At 36.9% G+C, this 24,010-nt stretch overlaps 1 protein-coding gene across 7 annotated transcripts in view; it reads right to left on the bottom strand.

Moving 5' to 3' along the window:
• Window positions 1-24,010, bottom strand: part of TCF12 (transcription factor 12) — a 159,846-nt gene that overhangs the window by 113,574 nt on the left and 22,262 nt on the right. For all 7 annotated transcript variants that reach the window (XM_066328488.1, XM_066328492.1, XM_066328485.1 and 4 more), the window contains exons 4-5: window positions 4,379-4,452; window positions 2,413-2,481 (exon numbers count right to left, since the gene is read on the bottom strand). In XM_066328488.1, the coding sequence (XP_066184585.1) occupies window positions 2,413-2,481; window positions 4,379-4,452 (143 nt within the window). The remainder of the gene's footprint in view (window positions 1-2,412; window positions 2,482-4,378; window positions 4,453-24,010) is intronic.

Below are 24,010 nucleotides of genomic sequence, written 5' to 3'. Positions count from 1 at the left end.
CTCCACTCTGGCTTCAATTAAATACATAGCAGAGTCACATAAAGGAACAGGAGGATAAACTGCATCCTCAGTACCCAAGCTAGATTCATGTTAGATCAGGTCTAAATGTACACTCACAGCTTCTAGTGCAATGCACATGTTACAAATTATTTGAGCATCCACAGTTCAGATTTTGGAAGAAAAATGCCTCCACTAATTTATGCTAAATTATTAACAGTTAAAATTATTATGTGTGTATAAATAAAAAGGAAATCCATCAAGGAAATGTCTTATGAAAAACATTTCAGATATGCTTGATTTGGAGACAGCAATCTGAACAGATCAAAAACTGACTCGCTCCTTTTATTGCTCCTTTTATGTTACGACAAAATCAAGATAATGAAAGAACAGCTCTGTATCACTCAAATAAGGGAGAGACTTGAATATGTCAGCCAAAGATATTCACTGAAAACCCACCACTGCTGCACACAAAGGTAAAAACAAGATTGGAGACTAGGAAGACAAACAAGCCCCACAAGAGACAAACTTGGTACACAGCATTGTACATGGACTTCAGCACAATCCATTCAAGAATAAGGGAGACCACTGGCGTGTCACAGAATTCCAGTGACTGCTAATCACCATTCCTGAATTATTGCTATAAACAATAAAGCCTTCCTACTTGTTTCTTCACTCACTGCAACAGGGATCTTTACATATTATTCATTTTTCTAACAAAACAGTTGGCCTATGCAAAAAGAGATTTTGCTCACAGAAGTCACTAATGTCTCTATTTGTACCTTTTCACACATCTAAGATCATCACAGCAAACTCAAACATCAATGCCCACTGTTCTTTCAGTGCTAAAACACTGTTTACTATTAGGCAATGAAAAGACAAGGCTCCTATATGAGGTTTTCTCAAGCCTGCTGTGATTCCTAGCCTTTAATGTTACTTTGAAACATTATTGAAGTAAGAATGGTTTAGCTTTCAATAAGGCATCACCAGAGACTCCTGAAATGAAATAAAATAAACTGCTATTACATATGAGAGAAGGCTCTTGTCTGAATTAATTATTGATGAAGAGAAAAAAAAACCACATGACAAACACCCAACCCCAAGCACAGGAACACACATCTCACTTTCACAGTGAAAAGAAGTTACCAATATATTTTCCCCAATTCCCAAAAAAACCATACACATACCATCACTCTTCAATAATTCCATGAATAAATGAAAGAGTGGGTAAACAAATGCAGTAAAGTGTCCTGATAGCAATTTTTTAAAATATTTTTAACTAAAAGTTAGTCCAGACTCGCAAAGCATGTTCTCCATGAACTTGGTAATAAAAGAGCAGATAAAATTTGGTGTAAATAAATACAAAAAGAACATGCTCAAAAACAACTCAGTGCCATAACAATGTGGTACCTATGGTACAATGTAAGAGAAAATACTACTTTTCCACACAGTTTTTAAAACAGTATCACTTCACAGCTCAGTGGCAATCAAAAAATGCATGACTTATCAACAAGTAAGAAAGATTCATTCTCTGTTCCTATCATTATGTGAGGCAGAAAATTATGATATACCCTCCTCTTGACCAGTGCATGCAGTCATAATCACCCTAACTCTTAAGTTATCCAGAAGGAGCAGAAAGGTTCAGGGAACAGCACCAAGAACTAAGCACAGGTTAGGAACAGTTCTATACAAGCAGATACCAAATAGACTACAATACTTCAGCTTGGTTGAACATAGAAGTGTTTGCTTGGAAAAGAATAAAAATTATGAAGCACATCAGTAACTATTTGGAAGACAGGAACACGGTGGAAATCAGGTACATCACTGGGTGGCAAATGTAAGGCAAAAAAATCTGTAAGTTTTAGCACAAAATCCTTGTAATTGTTGCAAAAACTGTAACCAAAGGGAGAAAAATTCACAGACAGTAGAGAGCAAGCAACCAACAGCTATAAGAACCATGTCCAAAGGGTTGGCTCTGTCCAGGAAATCTAACCCAAGAGCTGGGGTTTTGCTAAGAGAGTACACAGTAAAGGCAGCGAAATATTTGCCCTATGCTTATACTCTTTCCTTATGCATCATTGCAGGCCACAGTCAGACTATTTATACCCAACTGAACAGACCTTCATCAGGATTTGGAAAAGAAAAATATCCTTTAGCCAGTATTCCATCATCTTTTTTCATTAGCCTTCAACAGGCACACACTAAACTATCACCAAATTCCAATTCCATTCATTTGAAAACCGCTTGTCTTGCCGTGTCTTCGGAAATTCCAGCCAATAGTGAGCCAACACTTCAAATTTCTAATAATTTTGACACCATATGGTGACCTTTAACAGAAAACTCCAGTAGTAGGCTGCACATGGACTTAAAGAGAAAATGGAAAATCACACACAATAAAAAAAGAATAAGTGGTACCTCTTGAGATTTCAACTTCTCTATGTCTGTGGAGAGATCTGAGCTTTTTCCATGAAGACTGCCATTTTCCTGCAAACAGACAAACAAGCAGTAAGAACAATTAGGATAAGAATAACATTCTATATTGAAATAATGGGGAAAAAATACTGGATTAGAAAGCTGAACATGTAAGACAATTACATCTTACTTAAACTCTATGTTAATCAACACAAGGAATAACCTAGAAATGTAAAAGGCTGTGTATGATTTGCCCTGCCTTCCGAGAAACCAATCTATACTCTCACAATACAGACCCACACACTCATTTTAGCTCTTTCTCAGAGACATCTGGTCTAGCAGCACATGTAGGAGTAGACAGAAGTTATCGTTATTCAAAATCCTGAATCAGTAATTTGCCTCATTAGTTGAAAGAAAACCAAAAACTAAAGACCATACATCATAGCCAAAATTTATGCATGTAAGCTTGATTTAAACTGGTAAATGAAATCCAATTTTTTTCAGTGAATTCAGAAGAGAAATTCCTGTGTTCTACTCTTTTTGCAGAAGATACCAGCCACAGGACAAATTAATTTGTGGCTCTTAATCTTTATCAATTCTATATACAGAAAATACATATTTCTAGTGTTAATTTTTCTGGGGAGAACACAGGAATTAAGCTTTCCTGTGAAAAGGAATTGAGTTTTCTTTAAAGAGAACTCTCATCCCCTAAATGACATTGCAAATTACCAGTCTTTATTGAAGAAAAAAAAAAATAAAAATAAAAATAAATGCTCACTAACTTTACACTATTCAAATATTACCTGATCCTCTACCATACAAAAAATTGTGATTAATACAGCCACACAGCCAATATATCACAAGCTCCAATTCCAGTTAGGTCAGCTTAATGCATAATTGATTAAAACTGATCAACAGCATAAAAAAATAGTCAAAACACCAAACACATGGTAAAAATATGAGTTACATAAAGCTGCATAGTAGGATGCCATTTCAAATGTAGAACAGGCATTTTAAAAGTTCAGCTCCATGCCCCAAGTTATGCAGGAAATTTTAAAGGAATGCCTAATTTCCATGTTGCACAGAAATATTTCTTCAACATGAAGTACTTCTACATTTATTCTAATTTATTTACTAATGACGAATGGAAAAAATCAAGACTTCATAAGAAACCTTTCTATGCCTTCCAGAGTAAGGCAGAGGCTGTAACAACACCCAGTGAGCTGAACAAGGTCTTGCAGCCTACCCACTTCATTCCACAGCACAAGGAAACTGCAAAGGTGCAAGTGCTAACACAGCTCTCTGACTCAAAGGCACTGAAATCAGAACATCAGGTGTGCTGTGTGTATCTAGTTTAGGTATTTAGCTCATTGTCCTTTTAGGGAGTAAATATTCATAAAAAGAAAATGGAGTAGATGAAAGGGAATGTGAGTAACTAGGGGAAGCTTGCTTTGACCACTGAGTTGAGTTTGAAAAGGGTCATGTTATTTTAGGATATTAGATACTATCAACAATCTTCAACTCAGTAAGTGGGATGGACGAAGCTGGAACAAGAACAGGAGGAAGGTATTTAAAAAGAAAAGCCTCTCTTCAATTCAGCATCATGACACAGCACATACTATAGCTAGTTAATGTTAAAAAGGGGGCAAATGTTCCCTACACTTTGCCAATAAATCTGCTCCTAAGTAACACAACTTCTTTCATTTTCTGACTACATGTTAAATGAAATGCTCATCATTCAAGCATACAGTTACATATGGTTTATTTTCATGAATTCTTAGCCTATATGTTTTTTAGACTTAGAAATCTAAATTGCTGCTGCAGCTCCTCAAAGCCATTAAAGCCTCTAAAAGATGCTAATCTGTATATTTAAAGGAATTTCCCTTCAAAACCTTTGCCAAATCATCTGCTGATTTACGCTGTACATTTCCATAAACTTCCATTATGAATTATTACGTGGGTATCTTACCCTTGAAGATTCATATGAAGGACTTGGCTGACCGCTTGTTCCCCAGGATGTGGCACCTGTTCGCTCATCCATACCTAGAGGTAAAAAGAAAAATACAAACCCGTAAGAAACTATAGCAAAAACAATGTTCTCTGATGCAACCTGAAAAAAATACTCATTCGCTTCCATACACTTTAAGTAAATCCATCTGCTTTCATATACTTAAAGCAATGTTTCTAAAAGCAAAACTTCAGATGAACAGCTTCCTTATTAATTAGGCTGGCTACAGAGGAACCTGTTCATTTGGACACCTGCAGCTGCTGAAAACAGGAGCATAAAAAGCCAAGAAATTTGCCAATCTGCTGTCTGCCCAACCCAATCCATAAGAAATTAGCATGAGTAACAAAACAAGCACAGCGATGTGAACATCATAGCTTTTTGAGCAGCCCAATTTATCTGCATCTCAAGCAAGCACTGAAATATTGCAGCACATACTGTGAAATACATACTTGTTATCTACTCTTTGCTCTTGGGTCTTGCTTAAGCATTGTAAAATGTGCAAAATTATTTCCCCTACTTGGCCTTTACGTGACACGCAAGATATTTTAGCGTAATGGGGAAAAAAGGCCAGACATTGGTTATATTTCAATGGCTTAAAAAACCCACAGAGAATCATGGTCTCTCCCCTATTAAAACACTAATATTTTTTACACTCTGTAACGGTTCTTTTAGAATCAGTTCCTTTTATGCAAATTCAGGTTACAGCTCACAAGAGAAAGGGGAAGGAAAAGATAGGGAGATCTTTAAACATGTATCAGAATATATATTACACATATTATCCAATTTCTATCCAAATTTCATTGGTCAAACCACATTCCCAAACAGCTAATTGCATAAGCACTTCAATTCCTATAGCAAACTCCTCCATACAGGATAAGGCTGATACTATTCTAACAATTAGGTTCCTGATTATCTGCTTCACAAGACATTTTTTGTCACATGTGAAACATTTCCATCCTAAACTTCACGCTTCAGAGCACTCTGGCCTACAAAATGCGGTTCATTACTTCCCTGTCACATGAACTTTTCTCATAAAGAGCTTTGATGTAAAGCATAAGTTCTTTATGTAATATATACTATAATTATTTATGAAGTTTTATAATATCATAATTTATAAATAAGAACCAAGTATCCCAATTTATAAATAAGAGTAGAGTGCAAGCTACTCCATACAATCATCTCTAAACCCTAACTTTATACTGCAACTACAAAATTTTCATGTATATTTCTCAGACTGGCCATACTGCAAAATTGAATGTAAGCTAATACTGTAAATAACTACCTGTGGACTATTACTATTCTAATCATTATTTCCTTAAGAAACGTGTTTTATGAAGCTACAAAATAATGCTTTGACAAAGACAGCCTGCAAAAAGGAAGGCTAAACTGAAAGGACAATAAATCACTCAAAAACTACAGACACTTTTTTGTGTACTGCAGGAAAGATCCTTAAGGTTGAAGAATGCTCTTTGAAAATGCAAAACTACCACTATATTGAGCCAGCAGTTTGGGGAAGTTTACTGCATTTTGCAGCTGACAGTATTGTTGTTGTTTCATTGTAACTGGTCCAGGAGCTGAGTAAAGAGTCGTGGCTGGCACTGACAAAGGCAAAAGTAATCTTTTGGCACAATTGACTCTTTTCTGCCAGAGACAACAGTGCGAGTAATCCAGTCATTATCATAACAAGTCTTCCATTGCCTTAGTTTCCAAAGAGAGATATGTGGGGGGAGAAAAGAAAAATATCCTACTGCAAGACAAAGTCCTTGGGAAAGTTTAAGATACAGTAGGTTATATCAACCCATTTCAGGAAATATGTCACTAGATAATGGTTATGCATAGAGCACTCAGATTCATGACCCCTAATCAGTAAAACATGCTACTGATTTAAAAATTTGAGTCAGTGGGACATAAGGACTTATGTTATGGTTCTGCTTAATCAGCACATGTACAGCTAAAAATTCTAGTATTTTAATTCTATCATTTGAATTATGTAAATAAATTGTTTAAAGAAACTGCTCCAAATCAAAGTGCAACTGTTTTGGATAGTGAAGAAAACTACTTTCTGACTACTTCCCATAATTCTTTTTTTCTAAAAAAGCCCAGTACAGTTAGCTAGAACAGTAAACTTCCGTCTTCCTGCCAGGTGTCTTTTTCCTCTTTTTCGTGCAGCAATTTTTATTCTTACAAGACCCAAACAGGCGTAACCTACATGTGTAAGACATGTAGACCTATGTCTTACAGAAAAGTTTCACTCAAGGAAGATGCTTTCACATGTTAGATGCTCCGTGAAGGCTAGAAGAAAAAAGAAATCATATATTGCACATAGAACACCAGCACTCTGACTTACTGCCGCCTGACATCTGGATTTGATTTGTAATGATACCCCTGCTGCCCTTGGTCTCCATCAGCATAAGACACCAAACAAGTGCTGCCCCAGGAAGCCAGCAATAATACTCAGCCAGGAAATCAGATGTGTGCCTACCATGGTGCTCAAGGAATCTGTTCTGCTTTGTACGCTAATATGTTTTCCATGGATGACAGATTAAAACCACCCAAACGCTGGATGAGACAAAGACCCAGACCATTTCTAGCCGGATGCGCACAAAAAACAATGCATACCTGAACACAGCCAAAAGTAACTCTACATGACTGAGCCAGGACCATCAGATTCATTTTCAAATGTAAAATCCCTGAAGTGGGGAACACTTGGTAAGAAAGAACATGAGAGTCACCCGTGGTAATAAATTCAATTAAGTGTAATTCAACTCAAAGCAAAAGTGAAATGAAAAGAGTTCTAGCATTTTCCTGGGAAACGCAGAAGAGAACAGAGGAACTAGGGGGATCATCACCTTTGTATAACCCCTCCACAAGGAAATGCAGAGACTGATTCCAGAATCCATTAATTCATCATGGATGTTAAAGGGCACAGGAGAGTTGTGACAGTCAGCAGAGCACTGTAAAACATGCAGGGCAAAGCTGCAGCATCTCAGCCTCCACAGGTAAAGCAAAAGAGAAGGAAATCGAACTGTGTTGATATAAAGGTCCAGTAACACAGACACAAGGTTCTAACCCCACTTCCTTTTCTTTACTCGGCATTGAGGATGGAAAGCAATTGAAATGACTCATGATTTCATAGTTCTCAGTCAAAATTGACTACTTCCACAGCACATATGCTGCAGTTTAATTAGGGAGTCATTCTGTAAGTGTGATGCTTGTTCCAGCGGGTTCAGCTGGCAGTGTGGGGCTGGGCTGGCTCCCAGGGCACCTCCACGGCACTCTCTGCTGCTGTCGCAGCCAGGCCACTGCTGAGCCTGGCCAGGAGCACACGGAGCACAGCCCAAACCCAGCGCTGGGCCAGCCCACAGGAAAGGCCACGTGTTCCTCACTCCCCGGGGACACACGGCCAAGTCATGAGGACGCTTCCTGGCCTTAGGCACCGGACTTTAAACAGCCCTTGCTGTTTAAACATCACTTTTATGATGCTGCTGTGAGCATTTCAAGCTATTCTAGAAGAAAACCTGAAGAAACCTGTTGCCTCATTATTTCAACATATGTGTTCATTCTGAAGAAACAGATCCAAACATTCACCTAATAAAAAAAAAATTGGATCTTACAATCAAACTGAAATGAAGGTTGTTCTTGCTGGCATAAGACAAAGAAGACTATATTTAAAACTTATTTCAAGAGGCACAGGCTCTAATGTTCGTGTAAACACGATAATATACTTGATAGGGTTACCATCTGCTATGATGTTGATCAAATAAATGATTTGACAAAAAAAATCACATTGTGGATTGTTAAACTAGGTACTCAAGGTATGAGTTTCTATCTTTTATAGCTTCTTTATCCAATTTTGTTTCAGAGTAATGATATTCCTTCAGATAAGATTCAACATCTGAAATCAATTACAAAGAAACCTACAGCACCAACCATAACAGCGCTGATTGTGTTTTGCATGTCAGACACACAAACAAATCAATTTACCATTAGGCCATATATTGCAAAAGTCTATTGCGAAGTATGATTGCAATTATTACCCAAAATCATATTTTAAGTCTAGACTTTCTAGTAAGGGGATGAAAAGAGTAATAATATTTGATGAGGAAATACTATACCCAAATATTTTAACTTTCAGTAGCTTAAGATTACTTCTCAGTCTCTTCTGGTTGTTTTCAATTAAAACTATTTCTCTTCTTATACTAGATGTAGTATTTTCAATTACATAATAAAACCATTTATATTCTAACAAAGATTTCAAAATTCACAAGTCAGATAAATAAAGACAAGATAAAGTTCCACACATTTATTAGTCAGGGAGTGGGAGAAAACACGGATGACAAGAGGACCAGAATGACACTCAAAACCAAAAGCAGCTTTGACAATAAATACAATGTGGTAGCTTAAAATATCCAAAGCTGAGAGCATTAATCAAATTGAGAAGAGGAATGAAAGGCAGGCAACCCATCAGTAGGCTAACCACTTAAGTGCCATTGGGATAAATTCAGATGCAACATTATAATTAGGTAAAAGATAAACTACTTTCATTTCAAACTACATAAATAGAGAACTTTCTCTCCATCCACCTCCCATGATAAAGGAAAAACAGGGGGAAGTGCAAGCATGGAGGGAAAAAAAGAATTCAAATCTCAATGCATACTGTTTCTTGGAGAATGTACTAATTGTCTTCCAGCATACGGATACCAAGTTCCTCCCATCCCTCCAGACCAAAAAGCAAAGTTCCTCCCCAGTAACAGAACTGGTTATTAGAGGCACCAGTGGGAGTAGCAGAGCAGTACCCTTTTTTGTACCTTTGCTCCAGAGAAAATGAATGGAAGAGCTATGGATATGTCACAGAAACACCATCTTGAGCCTGTGATCTAGTACCAACTCTGGACTTCACAATGACTTCAGGAAACTTCCCAAGATAATTTGATTAAATTGCACAATGCTGCTCACTGTCCTCCCTGTATTGAGCCTGTGTGGTGTCACAGGTTGAACCCTTAATCCACTGAGCAGTGTATAAATGAGATTTCTCCTGGGCTTACCCATTAGTTTTCATATATTTCCCCACCTGCCCAGCCAGGTTCATAACCATGAGAGTTGAGATTGTTAACTACCAGCCTCTAATGGCAGGGATTTAAAAGTGCAAGGAAGCCCTGCAGGGACTGAAAGCCTCCTGAGGGGACATTGGTTACCTCAATTAGTACCCATAAAACACTGGCTTCCATTAGAATATCAATCTTTGCAAAAATCAGTTTGTTATATCTGCTTGAAATATCAACAGTGATTATTAATAGTGATAAATTAAATTCATTTTCATTTTTGAAACGTTATTTATCCTGGAGATTACCAGAGCATGATTATCTGACACAGCAAAGAATAAACATCCACTATGCCAGTCATTGTGGAAATTATTTGAATAGTCAGAAAATGCACTGTACAAAGTTAATTTCCGTATAAAGAATGGGTAATCACAATCAAAACTTCGGAAGAACAAAATTATTCAAATTGGAGGAATGTATAGCAAGTACACAATTGACCTGGGCAATAATCAAAACGTCGACAAATATTGGCACTGGCAAGTATTAAAAATCAGTTGTAACTTAATATGTCAGCAAATTGATTTCTCCCTGTATGTAAAGCTGTTTAAAACCTATACTTTTATAAAGATAATTATTTGTAGTGTCTCCAGACAGAATAAAACTTCGGGGTGTATGCTCAAAGAACTTTTTCTGAAGCAACAGAAGACATATAAATTCAGAAGAAAATGGGGAAAAAACCCCATACATCAGGAAAACTGAAGAAAAGCTTGAATTTGTTTTAAAAGTGTCTATTAGCTCCAGAAGTCAGTACTGGTAATGCAGTTCCTGTATAACTATCAGGTATGTTTTAGATTTGTTTCAACCTATTACCTAAATACAATTTGCTATATAAAAAAAAAGGCAATTACTACTTTTAACTTGATTTCACAAATAATCCTATTCATTTCTTGCAATAAGACCTATGTATTCCCTAAGAACAACACTGGGTTATTAATTCCTGCAAAAGCAGTGCCCTTACAGAAATGTCAGAAATGACCTGCTTCTCTTTCCTCATATTCTCTTCCTAGACTCTAAATCATGTCACCAAACACTCCAAGTGACCTGGCATGACCTGGACACTTTAAATACAATACAACCCGCTCAAAATAAAATTGGAACTGGCATTTCCCACACAAACTGTACTAAACTAGAAAACTGCACATAGTTACACACATCTTGCCAGAAAAAGTACAGCAGGTACTGTTCAAAGAGGAGAACATATTTATAATACTGTATGTAACAAGAAATTGTTAGTTGTGTATAGTTATTCAGACAGTTCAAGCATAACCGAATGACAAAAACAATAAAAATTAGCATTTAAACTATTAAAAAAAGGAATTTTTTATAAATCCACTGAGGTACTCAGAGCACTACAGAGTAAAGCTATCCTTCACACACACACCCCCCTCCAAATTCCCTATATTATTACAAGTTTTAATATTATTCTTTGATCCAATTTAAGGTTAAAATTTGTTTAAAAAATAAAATTCTAATATTCATAAATTATCCTGTATACAAATAATATTTACATGTGTGCCCACACAGCATATTTTGAAGCCTTCTTGGTTACAAATGTGAGTGAATAAAGTACACCAGCTTAGAGATCAAGCCTTTAGCAAGGTACAACCCCGAGCTTTTATTCACACGCAAACACACACAGATAAACAGCTGTTAAATTGAATCATGCTGCTTATTCCCCTCTCTGTGCTGAGCCATGAAGTATCAGGCTGAACAGCTCCAACATGCAAGTCTCAGCCCCACAGTACCAGCTATCAAAATAATCCTTTCTACTGGCAAATTTTCCTGTGGTTACTTCAGTTATGACTCAACTGCTTTATATAACCACACACTTTAAAATATATATATATACACATATATATTTATATATGCACACCAAATCAAGGCCAGTGTCACAAGACTGCACACACCAGGCCAAAAATATTCTAATACAGCCTGATGGGCAACAGCTACTGTTACCAAGTGTATTACAACACAATTGTACAGGAAACTGCCAATTCAGGCACCAGAACACAATTCATGTGAGTTACAGTGTGTAACTGAGGTGCTAACTCTCACAAGCAAAGAAAGCACGGCAAGTGAGACAGCTTTCCTAAGAACATGTCTAAAAATGTTAAGAAGTGTCTTTAATCATTTATTGAATCACAAGGTGTCTGGGAAATTTTGACCCTTTTGAAAAAAAATTCCAAGACCAACCTGAGGTGAGTATCCTTTCATGGTGATGATGATTGCCATGTGTCTTTATACACATACAATGAAGATAACCCAATTGCAACAAATTAAAGTTATTTTGTTGATATTTAGAAGATAATTAATACTTTAACACTAAAATCTTTCAAGAGAAAGAGACTCTGTGACATATCAAGCTGAATGGGGTAAAAAAAGTTTTTGAGAAACAGCACACATTTTGACTTTCCAAGTTCATGAAGGTGAACCAGTGGAGAAATCAAGCATCAGACAAAACCTTTGGAATTCAGTGAGGCACAATTTTGAGCCTTAAGTAAAACAGCAAAGGTACCATACAGTACAACCAAGAAAATGCCAGTGTAACTCCACATTCACAATGTGGACCTGAAACAAAGACACAGATACACTGTCAAGATCACAGAAGCCTGAGTCTGAACTTGAGAAGATCTAGATCAACACATTTCATAAAAGCACATGGAAGAAAACCTATACTTTGCTAAGGTACACAGTATCTCTGTATCTGATTTTTGGCAACCCTACAATACTGAAATCAAAAGTCTATTATCAGCAGGTTTGCATCTCAGCCCCTCACATTAAAACAATACACATTTTTCATAAAACAAAGCGCATAGAATACAAAGAAGTCTGAAAGGTTTTTAATTTGTCCTCTAGACAGGCACATCCTCAATGATATGATGATTTCTCACACTTCTTGTCCTAAAGAGCACATGTAAGTCAGCTGCAGGAATTAATTCTCATTACTAAGCAAAACAGAAATTACACATCAGGGTTGTGTGAACTTAAGTTTGCAATGAGAAAATCACAGTTCTTTCAGTATAGCTGGGGGGAAGTGTCTATTGTATGAAAATTTCAGCATTAAACACCTCCCTCTAACTCTGAAAACTAGGTTTATCTGCTCAGTATTTATATAGGGAAGAACGCTTTATGGGTAAATGCAAGCACTGCACATCTGCTCACCTAAGCCAGAGCTGTGGTAGGATAGCTTTAAGTTAGATGTGGAAAAAACTATAGAATAAATATAGCCAATGTTGACTTATTATAACCTGGCTCACTTACTTCTCTCCTCTTTTTCCAAGAACCAAGAAGAAATCCTCCATACTTCCTGAACTTCAATCAAGAAAGGAGCTTTTGCAATATTAGGGCTCCACTGTTTGCCCTGCAGCACAGTGAAGTGCCTTCCATTTTGTCCAAGGGAAAGGTAGCACCTTCCTCCCTCAGTAAAAATGCTGCCTAGGGCAAAATGTGTTCTATTATTTTAGGCATGGAGGGAAAATGGCTTAAAGTAAACTAGTAAAAAAAATTCTAGAAGCATCTCTACTCACATTTATATGACTGATAATTTGAGCTGATGGAAGTTAGCATCAGCCTGCAGTGTCAAGAACTACTTTTTCCAGTATGCATTTTGTACCAACAAGTGCTTCCCCCTCCATAAGCAAGTTGGAATGCAGTAAGGCTCTTGCCAGATGTTCTCCTTCTGCAGAGATCCAAAACCAACAGTTCTCAATAATTCCATTACTTCCAAACGTCAAAGCCAGAATCCAGTCTGAACAAACAGAGATCTGGCACAGCCTGTGCTGCTAGCAGTGCCCTAAGACACCTTTAAAAAAGTGTAAAAAAACCCAAAAAAACACCACACCCCAAGAAACCTTTATTTTCTAAACAATGAGATATTTCTTCCAACAGCTTATTAGACAGAGATTTTACTGGCATTGTTATATTTCATTCTGAAATTAAGAAAAAATTATGTTCTCTGACAAAGGACAGCAATCTGTCTTTAAATGTGCCAGGTATCATTACATCTGCTCAAATATTTGCTGAATCAAGCTCCTTGCTGCCTGGGCTGTTAGCTGCCTCCTGAGGCAGGCAGGCTTTGTGTTGACAGCTCCTTTAGTGTGAGTGGCAGTAAATGATGGTGTGCCCACAATGCTGGAAAGCTGATATGATACAGTTCAGTCTCCTGCATCAACAAACGAGGTGGAAGGACGACTGGGGCCTGATGTTAATGGGCCTTGCACTAATTCACAGCAGCACTGCAGCAACTGAGATGTCTGAGGGAGTCTGGTTCACCTTCCCTCCCCAAAAACATTTTTCTTCTTTCCACTCTTTCCCTTTGTTTAAAAGAAAGGCTGTTCTTCCCCTTGAACTAAGACATGTCAGCACAGCTCATGGCAGAACTAAGCTGTATGACACCCACATTCACTGGTTTCTCCCTTCATAACCAAAAGGTATCAGCTGATCTACTGATTTCTGCTGCCCTTCAGGACAATCCACACTTGAACATTCTTCTGGCAGCATATCCATGTTGTTAGAGCTTTAAGTCTGGAACGACTACCCTTAAACAACAAAATTACACTGTTAGAGGGTCAGCAGCACAGAAGTAACAACTCCTAGAGTAGCCAAGACTCTGTGTTCAGCATTGAGGTCTTTAAATGCTAAAGAGTAATTAAATTCGTTTCACTTTGCTAGTTTAGCAGAAACGTGCAACTATTATGAAAATAATTTAAAGTAGTATCCCACTAACTAAAAAAACCCCACTTACTTTTCTATTCTAGAAAATAACTACTAAATCTGACAGAGTCTGGCTCTGGTGGAAGTGAATCCAGAAATATCTCCATCTGCTAGTGAAAACGTTGAGGTTTCTCCAACTTTACTCCTTAACCAAAGACTTTTTTTCCCCTGTTTGAAGACTTCACTGATCTTCCTTTTATTTCTTCTCCTAGTTTTTCATATAATACACCATAGTCTGGTTCAATAACATTTCTCCCTGGCTTAAATCCTAAATATCACACTTTTTATAGAAATCTAAGTTTTCAATGATTTTCTTGTAGCAAGTGTTACATGAGTTAAAACACTCTTAATAAAATGCACTTGGAAACCATGCACGCTTCAGAAGTAAAACTTTCACAAAAAGTCAGAATTGGAATTTATAGTCAAGTAACCCCATTTTAAATTGCCTTCATACTCTAACAACCGGAATAGACATACCTGTTCCTGGTAAAGTGCACTCATGCCTTTGTTTTTGTTTTTTTTATGAGGACAAGTTGCACTTTGAATACAAAATAAATTTGCTGTTGCTGTTTCTCCAAGTCTGCTGTTACAGCAGTTCTGTAGGTTATAGCTAGAAAATGCTGAAAGCCAATAAAATATGGTAGACAGTCTTCCTGCAGATAAAAGTGCCCTTACCTAGTAATTATCCTTCTTACAATAATAATATGGTATTAAAGACTTTAAAACATTTACTTAAGTAGTCAGAAAGCAAGTAGCAATCAATAACTAATTATTTTTCTTTACTTCCTCCTCCCAGGATATTTTAAAAGTCTCTCCTTTTACAAAAGCACTAAATAGTCTCCTAATGTCACTCTTATAAAAATTGCACCTTAGTTTTAGGAACTAATTTCTAGGGATATTTAGCCACAACACTGGACTGAATGATTTTACATGAAAAATAGGACAAATAACTTGAATATTACAGGTGAGCAAGAATAAGGAGAGGAAGGATTCTAAAACCCTTCAAGTCCCCACCAGCACAGTGTCCAACAGACCCATCCCATCAGCCAACCTGTCAGTCCAGCCCCACCAAACCCCCTCTGCAAAGGGAGCCTTCACAGAGCCAAGCAGCACTTCCCAACTCCAGCAAGGGATTCTGATGCAGGAACCACTTCCAAACAACAGCTTATGAGTCAAGGTTTATGTATGCAAACACAGCCTGTCTTCCCAACAGCTAAGGGCTGTCTGCCACCCAAAGGAGGCCATCCTGCTTCCCTTAACACTTCGCTGTCCCCGCTGCCCACAGCACGGCCCGTGTCCTGTTCCCCCACACCAGGGTTTGGTAGGGACCTGCAGTAAATCCAGTCAGGAACAAGCTAGTAGAAACAGACCCATAAAAATAACAGACCCTCACTGCTTTCTGGCCAGACTTACTCACACAAGTATTTCACTACTGGGCCAGAGCAGCACCAGCGCTGGCAGAAAGGAAATGGAGAGCACAAGAATAAGACATGGCCAAAGTCAGGGCTGTGTGACAGCCCAGGGAAGCCAGCCCATCACCTCTGAAGCATTTACTACCTCTGAGACTGGCTGTATTAAAAGGGGGGAAAAAAAACAGTCATTTTTTCAGGGGCAAAAAATAGTAAAAGAAAAAGACCCAGCCATCACTATGTGGTGATGCATAAAATTCTGCAGTCTACTTTGGGACTACTACTGGCTTTATTCAACCATTGGTAGGTGCTATGCCAGTATGTGAGAAAAATAACTGAATAAATGCATGTTTCAAATACATTAAACACTAATAATCTCATTTTAAAATCTTTAAAATATTGAATCCACTCCATGTTAGGGTAGAAACAGGTTACCAGGAAGTTCAACAGTTCCAGAAAACTCCCACACACATTTTATTGTTCACTTACTAGAATTCTAGCCAAAAGTTAGAGGAGTAAATTATTTCAAAGTAAATGGCTACAAAACCCTCTCTTTCTTCTGTAATTAAAAGGAAAAAAAAAAACCTATGAACTTTTATTTAAAAATTTCAAAGTACCTTTTGAAATTTAGCCAAAATGAGCTTTGGGTGGCAAATAAGTTGCTTCTACAAATCATGATATCCCATTTTCTCTCTTGCATTTTAGAATCTTAAGCATTGCCAAAACAAGTCAATTAAACCATATTGCCTCTTTGGGGGGCAACTTTGTCTTAGATCCTGTATCCAGTTCTCTATATAGATGCTTTTGGCTCTAACAACAGCTTACAGATTTTGCTTCATTTTGTTCTTTACTTGTTCATACTGCAACACTGCAATACAACGAAATTTGTGTAAGGGCCCAGATTTGTTCAACCACTAAAAATAAAAATGTTACCATTTATAAGGGTTATCAAATAATTTTAACACAAGACAGACTCTTCCCATTCTGTTAAATATATAAAATAACAAAAACAAGGACAGAGCTTCTACCTTTTTGAAAAAGACAACGGTGACTATGTATTTGGGAAAGAATTTCTTATATTCCAGCCACAAAGAATATTATTACTCTTCAGCATACTGTAATTTAAGTATTTTGCAGATGACACTTTGTGAAAGGGTAATGAGGCATCAAATGTCTTTACATCCCAGTTTATAGGGAAGGATTACTGGAAAAGGTTCAGAAGAAAGATATAAGCTCTCCATCCCAGACGCACAAGAGCATTCTGAAGATCTGAAGATTCACACATGTAATAGGGCAACTCAGAATAAACATCACATAAAGCTCCACAGCATATGTTCACGTGAACTGAAAATGCAAAACTTATTCCTTTGACAAGGCTGGCCCAGATTCTTTTAAGAAAATTAAGAAATTCCTGTAAACTGAAGTGAATTCATACCTTAACACTCTTCACCTGAACTCCAACAAATGTGATATGCTCACATAACTGAAAGGCTAAACAAGACGACACTTGTGTCCTTTTGGGCCCATTCCACAGACACATGGGATTTCCCTGGCAGCCAAACCAACACCAGCTCTTAACTGAATTTCCACAAGTGATATGAAAGCCCAGTGACTTAAACAAACACATTTTAAGGCACCTGGCAAGAATAATGGCAAACAAATGTAAAAATTCATGTACAAGAGCTCCAGTAACAATTCTGTTCTACTCCATTTACTTTACATGTAAAGCTTCTATTTAAAAGGTCACACAAAGGAAATAAACATGAGCATCACTCAGGTGTATATGTGCAATTTGGCCTTTAAAATAACCTCTGTGTATATTACCAACTGCATCCTCAAATTTACTTTCAGGAATAAAGTTTTTGTTCAGGTTTTATTTCTTGCCTTTTTAAAGAAAATCCAAACAGAGAATACATCTGAAGCCACTTCCTTCTACACTTTAAAGCTTACTGTTGAATTTTTAAACATCATAAGAGAACTTACCCTAAGATATACAATCTCAACTAATTATCAAGAAACTAGAACATTGTATACACTTTAACCTCTAAGATCTCTTTAGTTTTTGTTCTCCTAAAGAACCCAGAGCAATCATTATTTTAATGTTGAGTGTATTGTGGGACAAACAAGAGAAAAAAAAACTAAAAAAGTCCTATGAAACATTGCATTGAAAAGAGGACAAATAACAGAGTAAGAAGAGCACAGAAAAACAATCAATACCTGCTTTTATTAAAAAAGGTTCAGAGTGAACAAGAACTTCACACATGGTGAAACCTCTTAAGACCTGTGAAGCCTCTAAGTCATCAGAGGACTAATTAGGTTTTCAAGAAGTCTTAAAATCTAATATACCCTATTCCTACAGAATTCCAATTGAATATAGATTCTTAACTCTTTCACTGTAAAATCAGAGTCTAGCCATTTATAAGAGAGCACAAAAATACAGATGAAGCTAAGCCACTTCATTGTATTTTCCATTAAGAATGAAATGAAGTACAGTTGAAATCAAAATTCTATACTTGCTGTACTTGATTTAATCCAGAGTAATGCCATCTATAATGCTACTTACAGAGAAGTAATAGAGGATTCTGCTGTGGTGCCTGTATTGATCTAGTGTTGTACTGAACACTTTTTTATTGAGTCAATTGCATCTCCTCCACACCCATATCTCTAATTCTAAACAAAGTTTACAACTTTTTTTTACAACACAAGAAATTTTCTGCTAAACAGAAAATACAGAAGTTATAAAAGGGAACATGTGTATTTTAAAAAGATCTGTCAGCCTTAACATTAGGCCTAAGAAGAATACTGACTAGAATGAGAACTGTGTCATTATTACATGTATGACATCTTTCACACAAGAAAATCCACTCAAAGCCACTTTTAAAACAGATTCAAAATTAGAAGTCTGTAACTGCAGCAATCTTAAGGCTCTTAAGCTTCCAGACCACAGCCAGTTCATAACAGGGTTGATTAGCTCAATCACAGCATCTTGCTCACAGCAGCTGAGAGCCCCAAACTGAATCTAAATCATATCAAGCAACTGAAAACACAGGCAAAAGTATTTTATCCTCAAAACATCAAATATACTAACATAAAAAGAATAGATAACCTACACAAGTTCATGAGTTAACTAAAACCCTATGATACAAGTTCCCACAAACTGCATATATTTCAACCAAAAAAAGTATCAAGTCCCAAAATCAACTCCATGAACACTCCTAAATGATGGAATGCTGTCTGGAGTTAGTGATTGCAAATATGTTACAGCACCAAAATGTTATTGGGGATGGAAGACAACATTGCACTGAGGAGAGAAGGGGAAATAAGAGCTAACTGCTCTAGCAAGGTTTTTACCAGCTTTTCCTTTGTCCCTGGATGTTCTCAGCCTCACTGGAAAGGAAAAACATCTCTGAAGGATTTATTTTATTTTCTTTACGAGAAACTGAAGTAATTCAAAGCCAACCAACAGCTTGAAGAAGAATGAACCACCTGTAGAGGTCAGCATTCTAAAAGTGTATCAGTAAAAATGTAACAAATTGTCAAATCCTCTGTTTAGGAGAAACTTGATACTATGTGTGTTGAATAATGATAATCCAATGCATCTACACACATGCATGTATCCACTATTTTTTAGACAAATAGCATGGAAATAATTTTTCTCTGATTAATACAATGTGGAAGAAGATGAAAACAAAATTCCTGAACTGGTTCATCACAGAAGTAACACTTGAATAAAACCAGTTTCCTAAGGCAGAATAGAGGCACCACTATGATTAAATATTTCATGAATTTAATATCAAGAATTTCTATAGAGAATTAAATAGGAAAATTAATGCATAGATGGCATAGGCAGCTTTTAAATTTACATTAAAAGATTTCCATAGTATATCAAATGGCAAAATTCTTTCCCAGAGCAAAGAGTTTTGCTCAGCTAATATCATAAAATTAATATGGTAGAGTAAAGGGTCTTTCTGGAAGACTGAGAAATACATGCTCAAAGAGTTCAAAAATTTAAACTACTGTACAACAGTATCTTTTACTAGTACATGAAAATCCATTAGATAGAAAAGAATACCTGTTTTATTATTATGCTATAAGGTGAAAAGAATCGAGAATTCTGATAACTGCATTTTTTTCTCTCTGAGTGTCTGGCAAGATACCAGGTTTAATCTCATTTTCCTGTTGATTTCAGCAGGAAAGCAGAAAAAAAAAAAAAAAGCCTGCTACAGAAAAATCTCTGGTTTGTTTTTTTTGGTTACATGTAATTCTTTTGTGCTGTCCCAGGCATTTCAGGTGAGGTTGCTCCTTGCATGAAGAGAGAAGCAACCCTACTTTGAGTTATAAAATTAAAAAAAGGATTAAATATAAATTTATAATATAATTAATATAAATATAAAATTAAAAAGGAAAGCCTCACAAAAAAAGTAGTTAGTCTTTTTCACAGGAAAAAAAAATATATATATACACATATAAATAAAATGAGCCTCCAACAATAAAACCAAGGCAACTCAAAGATGCATTCAAAAAACAGTCGGACTTCAACACTATGAAGGAGGAGAAAGTTCTCCTGCTTGAAATGAGTCAGTATGAACAGAGATGATTTAAACAAAATTGTGTTTCATTGTGGAGCACTAACTTACTGGTTTTTAAAATACTTTAACCTCATTCTCTTATGTTTGCTTACCATTTTATTTGGTCTCTAGGACATACTACAGATGATTATTTATTTTCTGACTGCCAACTCTTCCCTTTGGGAAATAGTTTTTGTCCAAGGTTCTCCAAGTTCCTATCCTCCTCAACACATTTCCAGTTCCAGTATTTGGCTCTGGCTGTGAATTGTACAAACAATCCCATCTCCAGACAATCACTGACGAGGCAGAGCCTGGCAGCAATGGTCAATGGCTGCATCTGACAAGGCCTCCTGGTTTAGGAGCCTCCTTCTGACAAGTCATAGTCTTGTCTGTTCCCAACTTTTTGCATTAAAAACAAGGGATCCATCTACTAATCCAGAACACTCATGTTATCCAAGGATGCAGACAAAGCAAGCGAAAAGATCTTGGAATAACACGACCTTTGAGAAATCCTAGCAGTAGAACTCCCTGCATCAAGGAGCTCTGCACTCTTCAGCCTATTTAAGCAGCCTGAGTGTGAAGGAATTACTTGAATGCATGACCAGAATATTAAATATCTCACACTGTCCAGATTCGCAGCGAGCCTCTCAAATAACAGAATAACTACTTCAGAGCAAAACTTTTTTGCTGACTACACACCATTAGTAGTACCAACAGCAGCATCCACACATTTACAATCCCAGTTACACACTACTCTAAATTGTGTTCCACAGTTTGGAGAAAACACTGCCATAGCTGGCAAACATGATCTTCTATTGTCACTGCCAGAACCACTGGATGCAGTGATAGACACTGTCCCCTTACAACTCCACTTAATTTTAGGAAGCACTCAAGTACTCAGCCATTTCTGAAAGCCTTAAGTGGATTAGCATTTATTAAAAAACTCACTTGAAATCCTGTCTTATAGAGGATGTCCTCCCAAAGTCTGCAAACAAAAAATACTTGCAGTCACTGTGCTTGAAACATTGCAAACCTCAAACAGAAGGTGCAACTTCCTTGTCAATAGATCTCGACTGAATACCCACATCTGTAATACGTGGTAGCAAAAGCAGACAAGAAAAAGCAATGAAATGGCTCCACAGCCAAGAAAACAAATATGTATCTATATATGTATATATACATAAAACATGTATAACTATATATTTATAGAAGTTTCCTTTAGGCATTCCAGATCAAGACTCCAGACTAAAAACAAAAAGCAATGAAATTAAAAGAAAAAAAAATCTTTGGCATTTACACATCATCTTTAAAATGCAGAGGAAAGTTTTTTTCTACTGCTATTACATAGGAAAAAAAAAAAATCACAAAAAATATGAGCCAGAGAGTTTAAGCAAATTTTATGTCCTTGGTTGCAAACTTGCAGTTAACCATGGAGCCTCACCTCCCAAGTCACTTTAAAATCACTAATTTCTCAAAAACCACTGTGAATTCCACCAAGTCCCAACAGGGAGTGAAATGGGCTGGGAGGGAGAGTAAATAAGTAAAGGACAAGGAAAAAGAAGAGCCATAGATAAACAAAACGAAAACATTCGAAAAGCAGGGAGGAAAGTATTTCCTAATAACCACATGTGGTGTCCTCGGCCCCTCCCAGCGGGCCGGGGCTCCCGGGGCACCGGCAGCTGGGACAGCAGCAGGGAGCGGCCCCGCCGAGCCACAGCCCCTGCTCACCTGAGCCACCCTACTCTTCTTGGGTGACAAAAACCTGCATTTCGACCTCAGTCAGATCCGGGTTTAAAAATAAATAAAATAACATTTTAAAAGCTCAAAGACAAAAGCCCACGCACAACCTATTGCCTACATTTTTAATCAAGAACAGAAAGCAAAGAAAATGAGAGCAGATTTTACTTGGCTAGATTTAAAGGAAAGGGACAATCCTTTTCAATAGCAGGCTCCATTTCTCAACATGACCATGTTCCAAAAGATTAGATAACAGTATCAGGCAACATCAGACTATTAATGACACAACCTCACAGAATGGAGGAAAGTATTTAAGCATGATATTGACTTGGTAAGATTTAAGATACCAGCACAAAAACAGCCCATCCTTTTCTAACACATTAACGTATTGGTATTAAATGCTTGGATTAATGGATTATAAAGCAGCAATACCATAAATTAATTCTGATACATCTCAGCAAAGTTCCTGAAAAAGAAAACAGGAAGGAAGAAAAAAAAAAAAAAAAAAAGGAAAAAGAAGATATCAGCATTCCAGAAGAATCCCCAGGGGAAAGCAGCAGCCGACCATGGCACACATTACCTCTGCCCCTGGTTCATCCATCTGCTGCACCTCAAGGAATGCCACAGGGGAGGCAAACATGTGGAGCACAGCTAATAACAGCAATTCTGTCCATATTAGAAACTAATTATCACCCTTTCCTATCAGGATCAGTGCTTCCAGAATTATAAGCAATTTACCCTACTAAATGCAGTCTAGAATTTAACACTCAATAACTCAATAGCTTATTTGAAAAAAGAAAAATGCTGATTTGAACTTCGATATAATACAAATTATATTTCTTTTCCTCTCAACACCACCCACTTTCTTGTATCTGAAGATTTAAATTTTGGGGTTTTTTAGTGAAGGGGTGAAGGGAAAATCTCTGCTTAAACACAGTTTTGTGCATTTAACTCTCAGCTCAAAACTGCACAATTACTGTGATTAACTCTATGTAAATCTAACAAAAAAGACAAACATTGATTTTTGTATTGTATTAGCCATCCTCTGGAAATAACAGCATGAAATCTCATTGCTCCCTACCAAATATATTACTTTTCATTAAATACACAGACCGTAAAACTACAAAATGAGATTTAAAAGCTGTGAATAACATTTTATATACTGCCCTCACAAGAACAGTTTCTCTCCTTGGTCTGTTGTCATTCTATGAAACTAGAAATTAAGAACCTGTTGAGATCCCTCAGCATTAGGCTGGTGTATAAGAACTTATTTATTTATTTTGAAATTATGAAGTAAACATTTTGTTTTAATTTGTTTTGTTTTCATTAGCACCACCTATTTGAGGCACTACTTCTGCACATTTTGTAGCACAATTCAAATAACTGAGAAATGGTGAACACCAAGGAAAATCATATATATGCAAAGATTTGAATAAAGAGCATCAGATATGGATCAAAACAGTGCTTCTCTCACAAGTATCTCAATTTCTCTTTGTTTTCTATCCATCTGTTCCTCAAGCCAAGTACTTCTTTAGCCCTGCCCCAAGTTTTGTCTCACAGCTCTTCCAAATTCCCTGAAAGCCTGTCCTGCTTAGCCAGCAGGTGCCACTTTTTTGAGAAAGAGAAGGTCAACATTCCCTTAAGGATTTGAGCAAAATGCCTCCTCGAGCGAGCAGTCTGGGATTGGTACTTGGGTCTGCCCCCTTGAGACTGCACATGCTGGCTCTGTGCCTTGAGGTAGCAATGTCAAGAACTGTTAAGGATTTATAGAGAAGTCTCAGGATTTAAGTGAAAAGCATTCTAATGGAAATCACCAAACGACTTGGTTTGCACCTCTGAAGAACACACATTGATATTACACTTAAAACACTTTAAGATGAAAATGAAACATTCCTCAAAATATTTGACTCAAAAGTAAATAGAATTCAGTGCCAAATGCTAAAGAACTGTAATAACAAAGCAGAGCTACTGCTTTATTTAGTACACAGACAAATGTAATACCAGTATACATTCATAGTACTTATAAAGTTGTTTTTGGGGTTTTTTTTTTCTAAATCGGGAATA

The sequence above is a fragment of the Sylvia atricapilla genome, chromosome 13, assembly GCF_009819655.1.
Source record: "Sylvia atricapilla isolate bSylAtr1 chromosome 13, bSylAtr1.pri, whole genome shotgun sequence".
Classification (NCBI taxonomy): domain Eukaryota; kingdom Metazoa; phylum Chordata; class Aves; order Passeriformes; family Sylviidae; genus Sylvia; species Sylvia atricapilla.
Note: the sequence above shows the minus strand (reverse complement) of the source record. Positions and strands in the feature narration are given on the sequence as shown.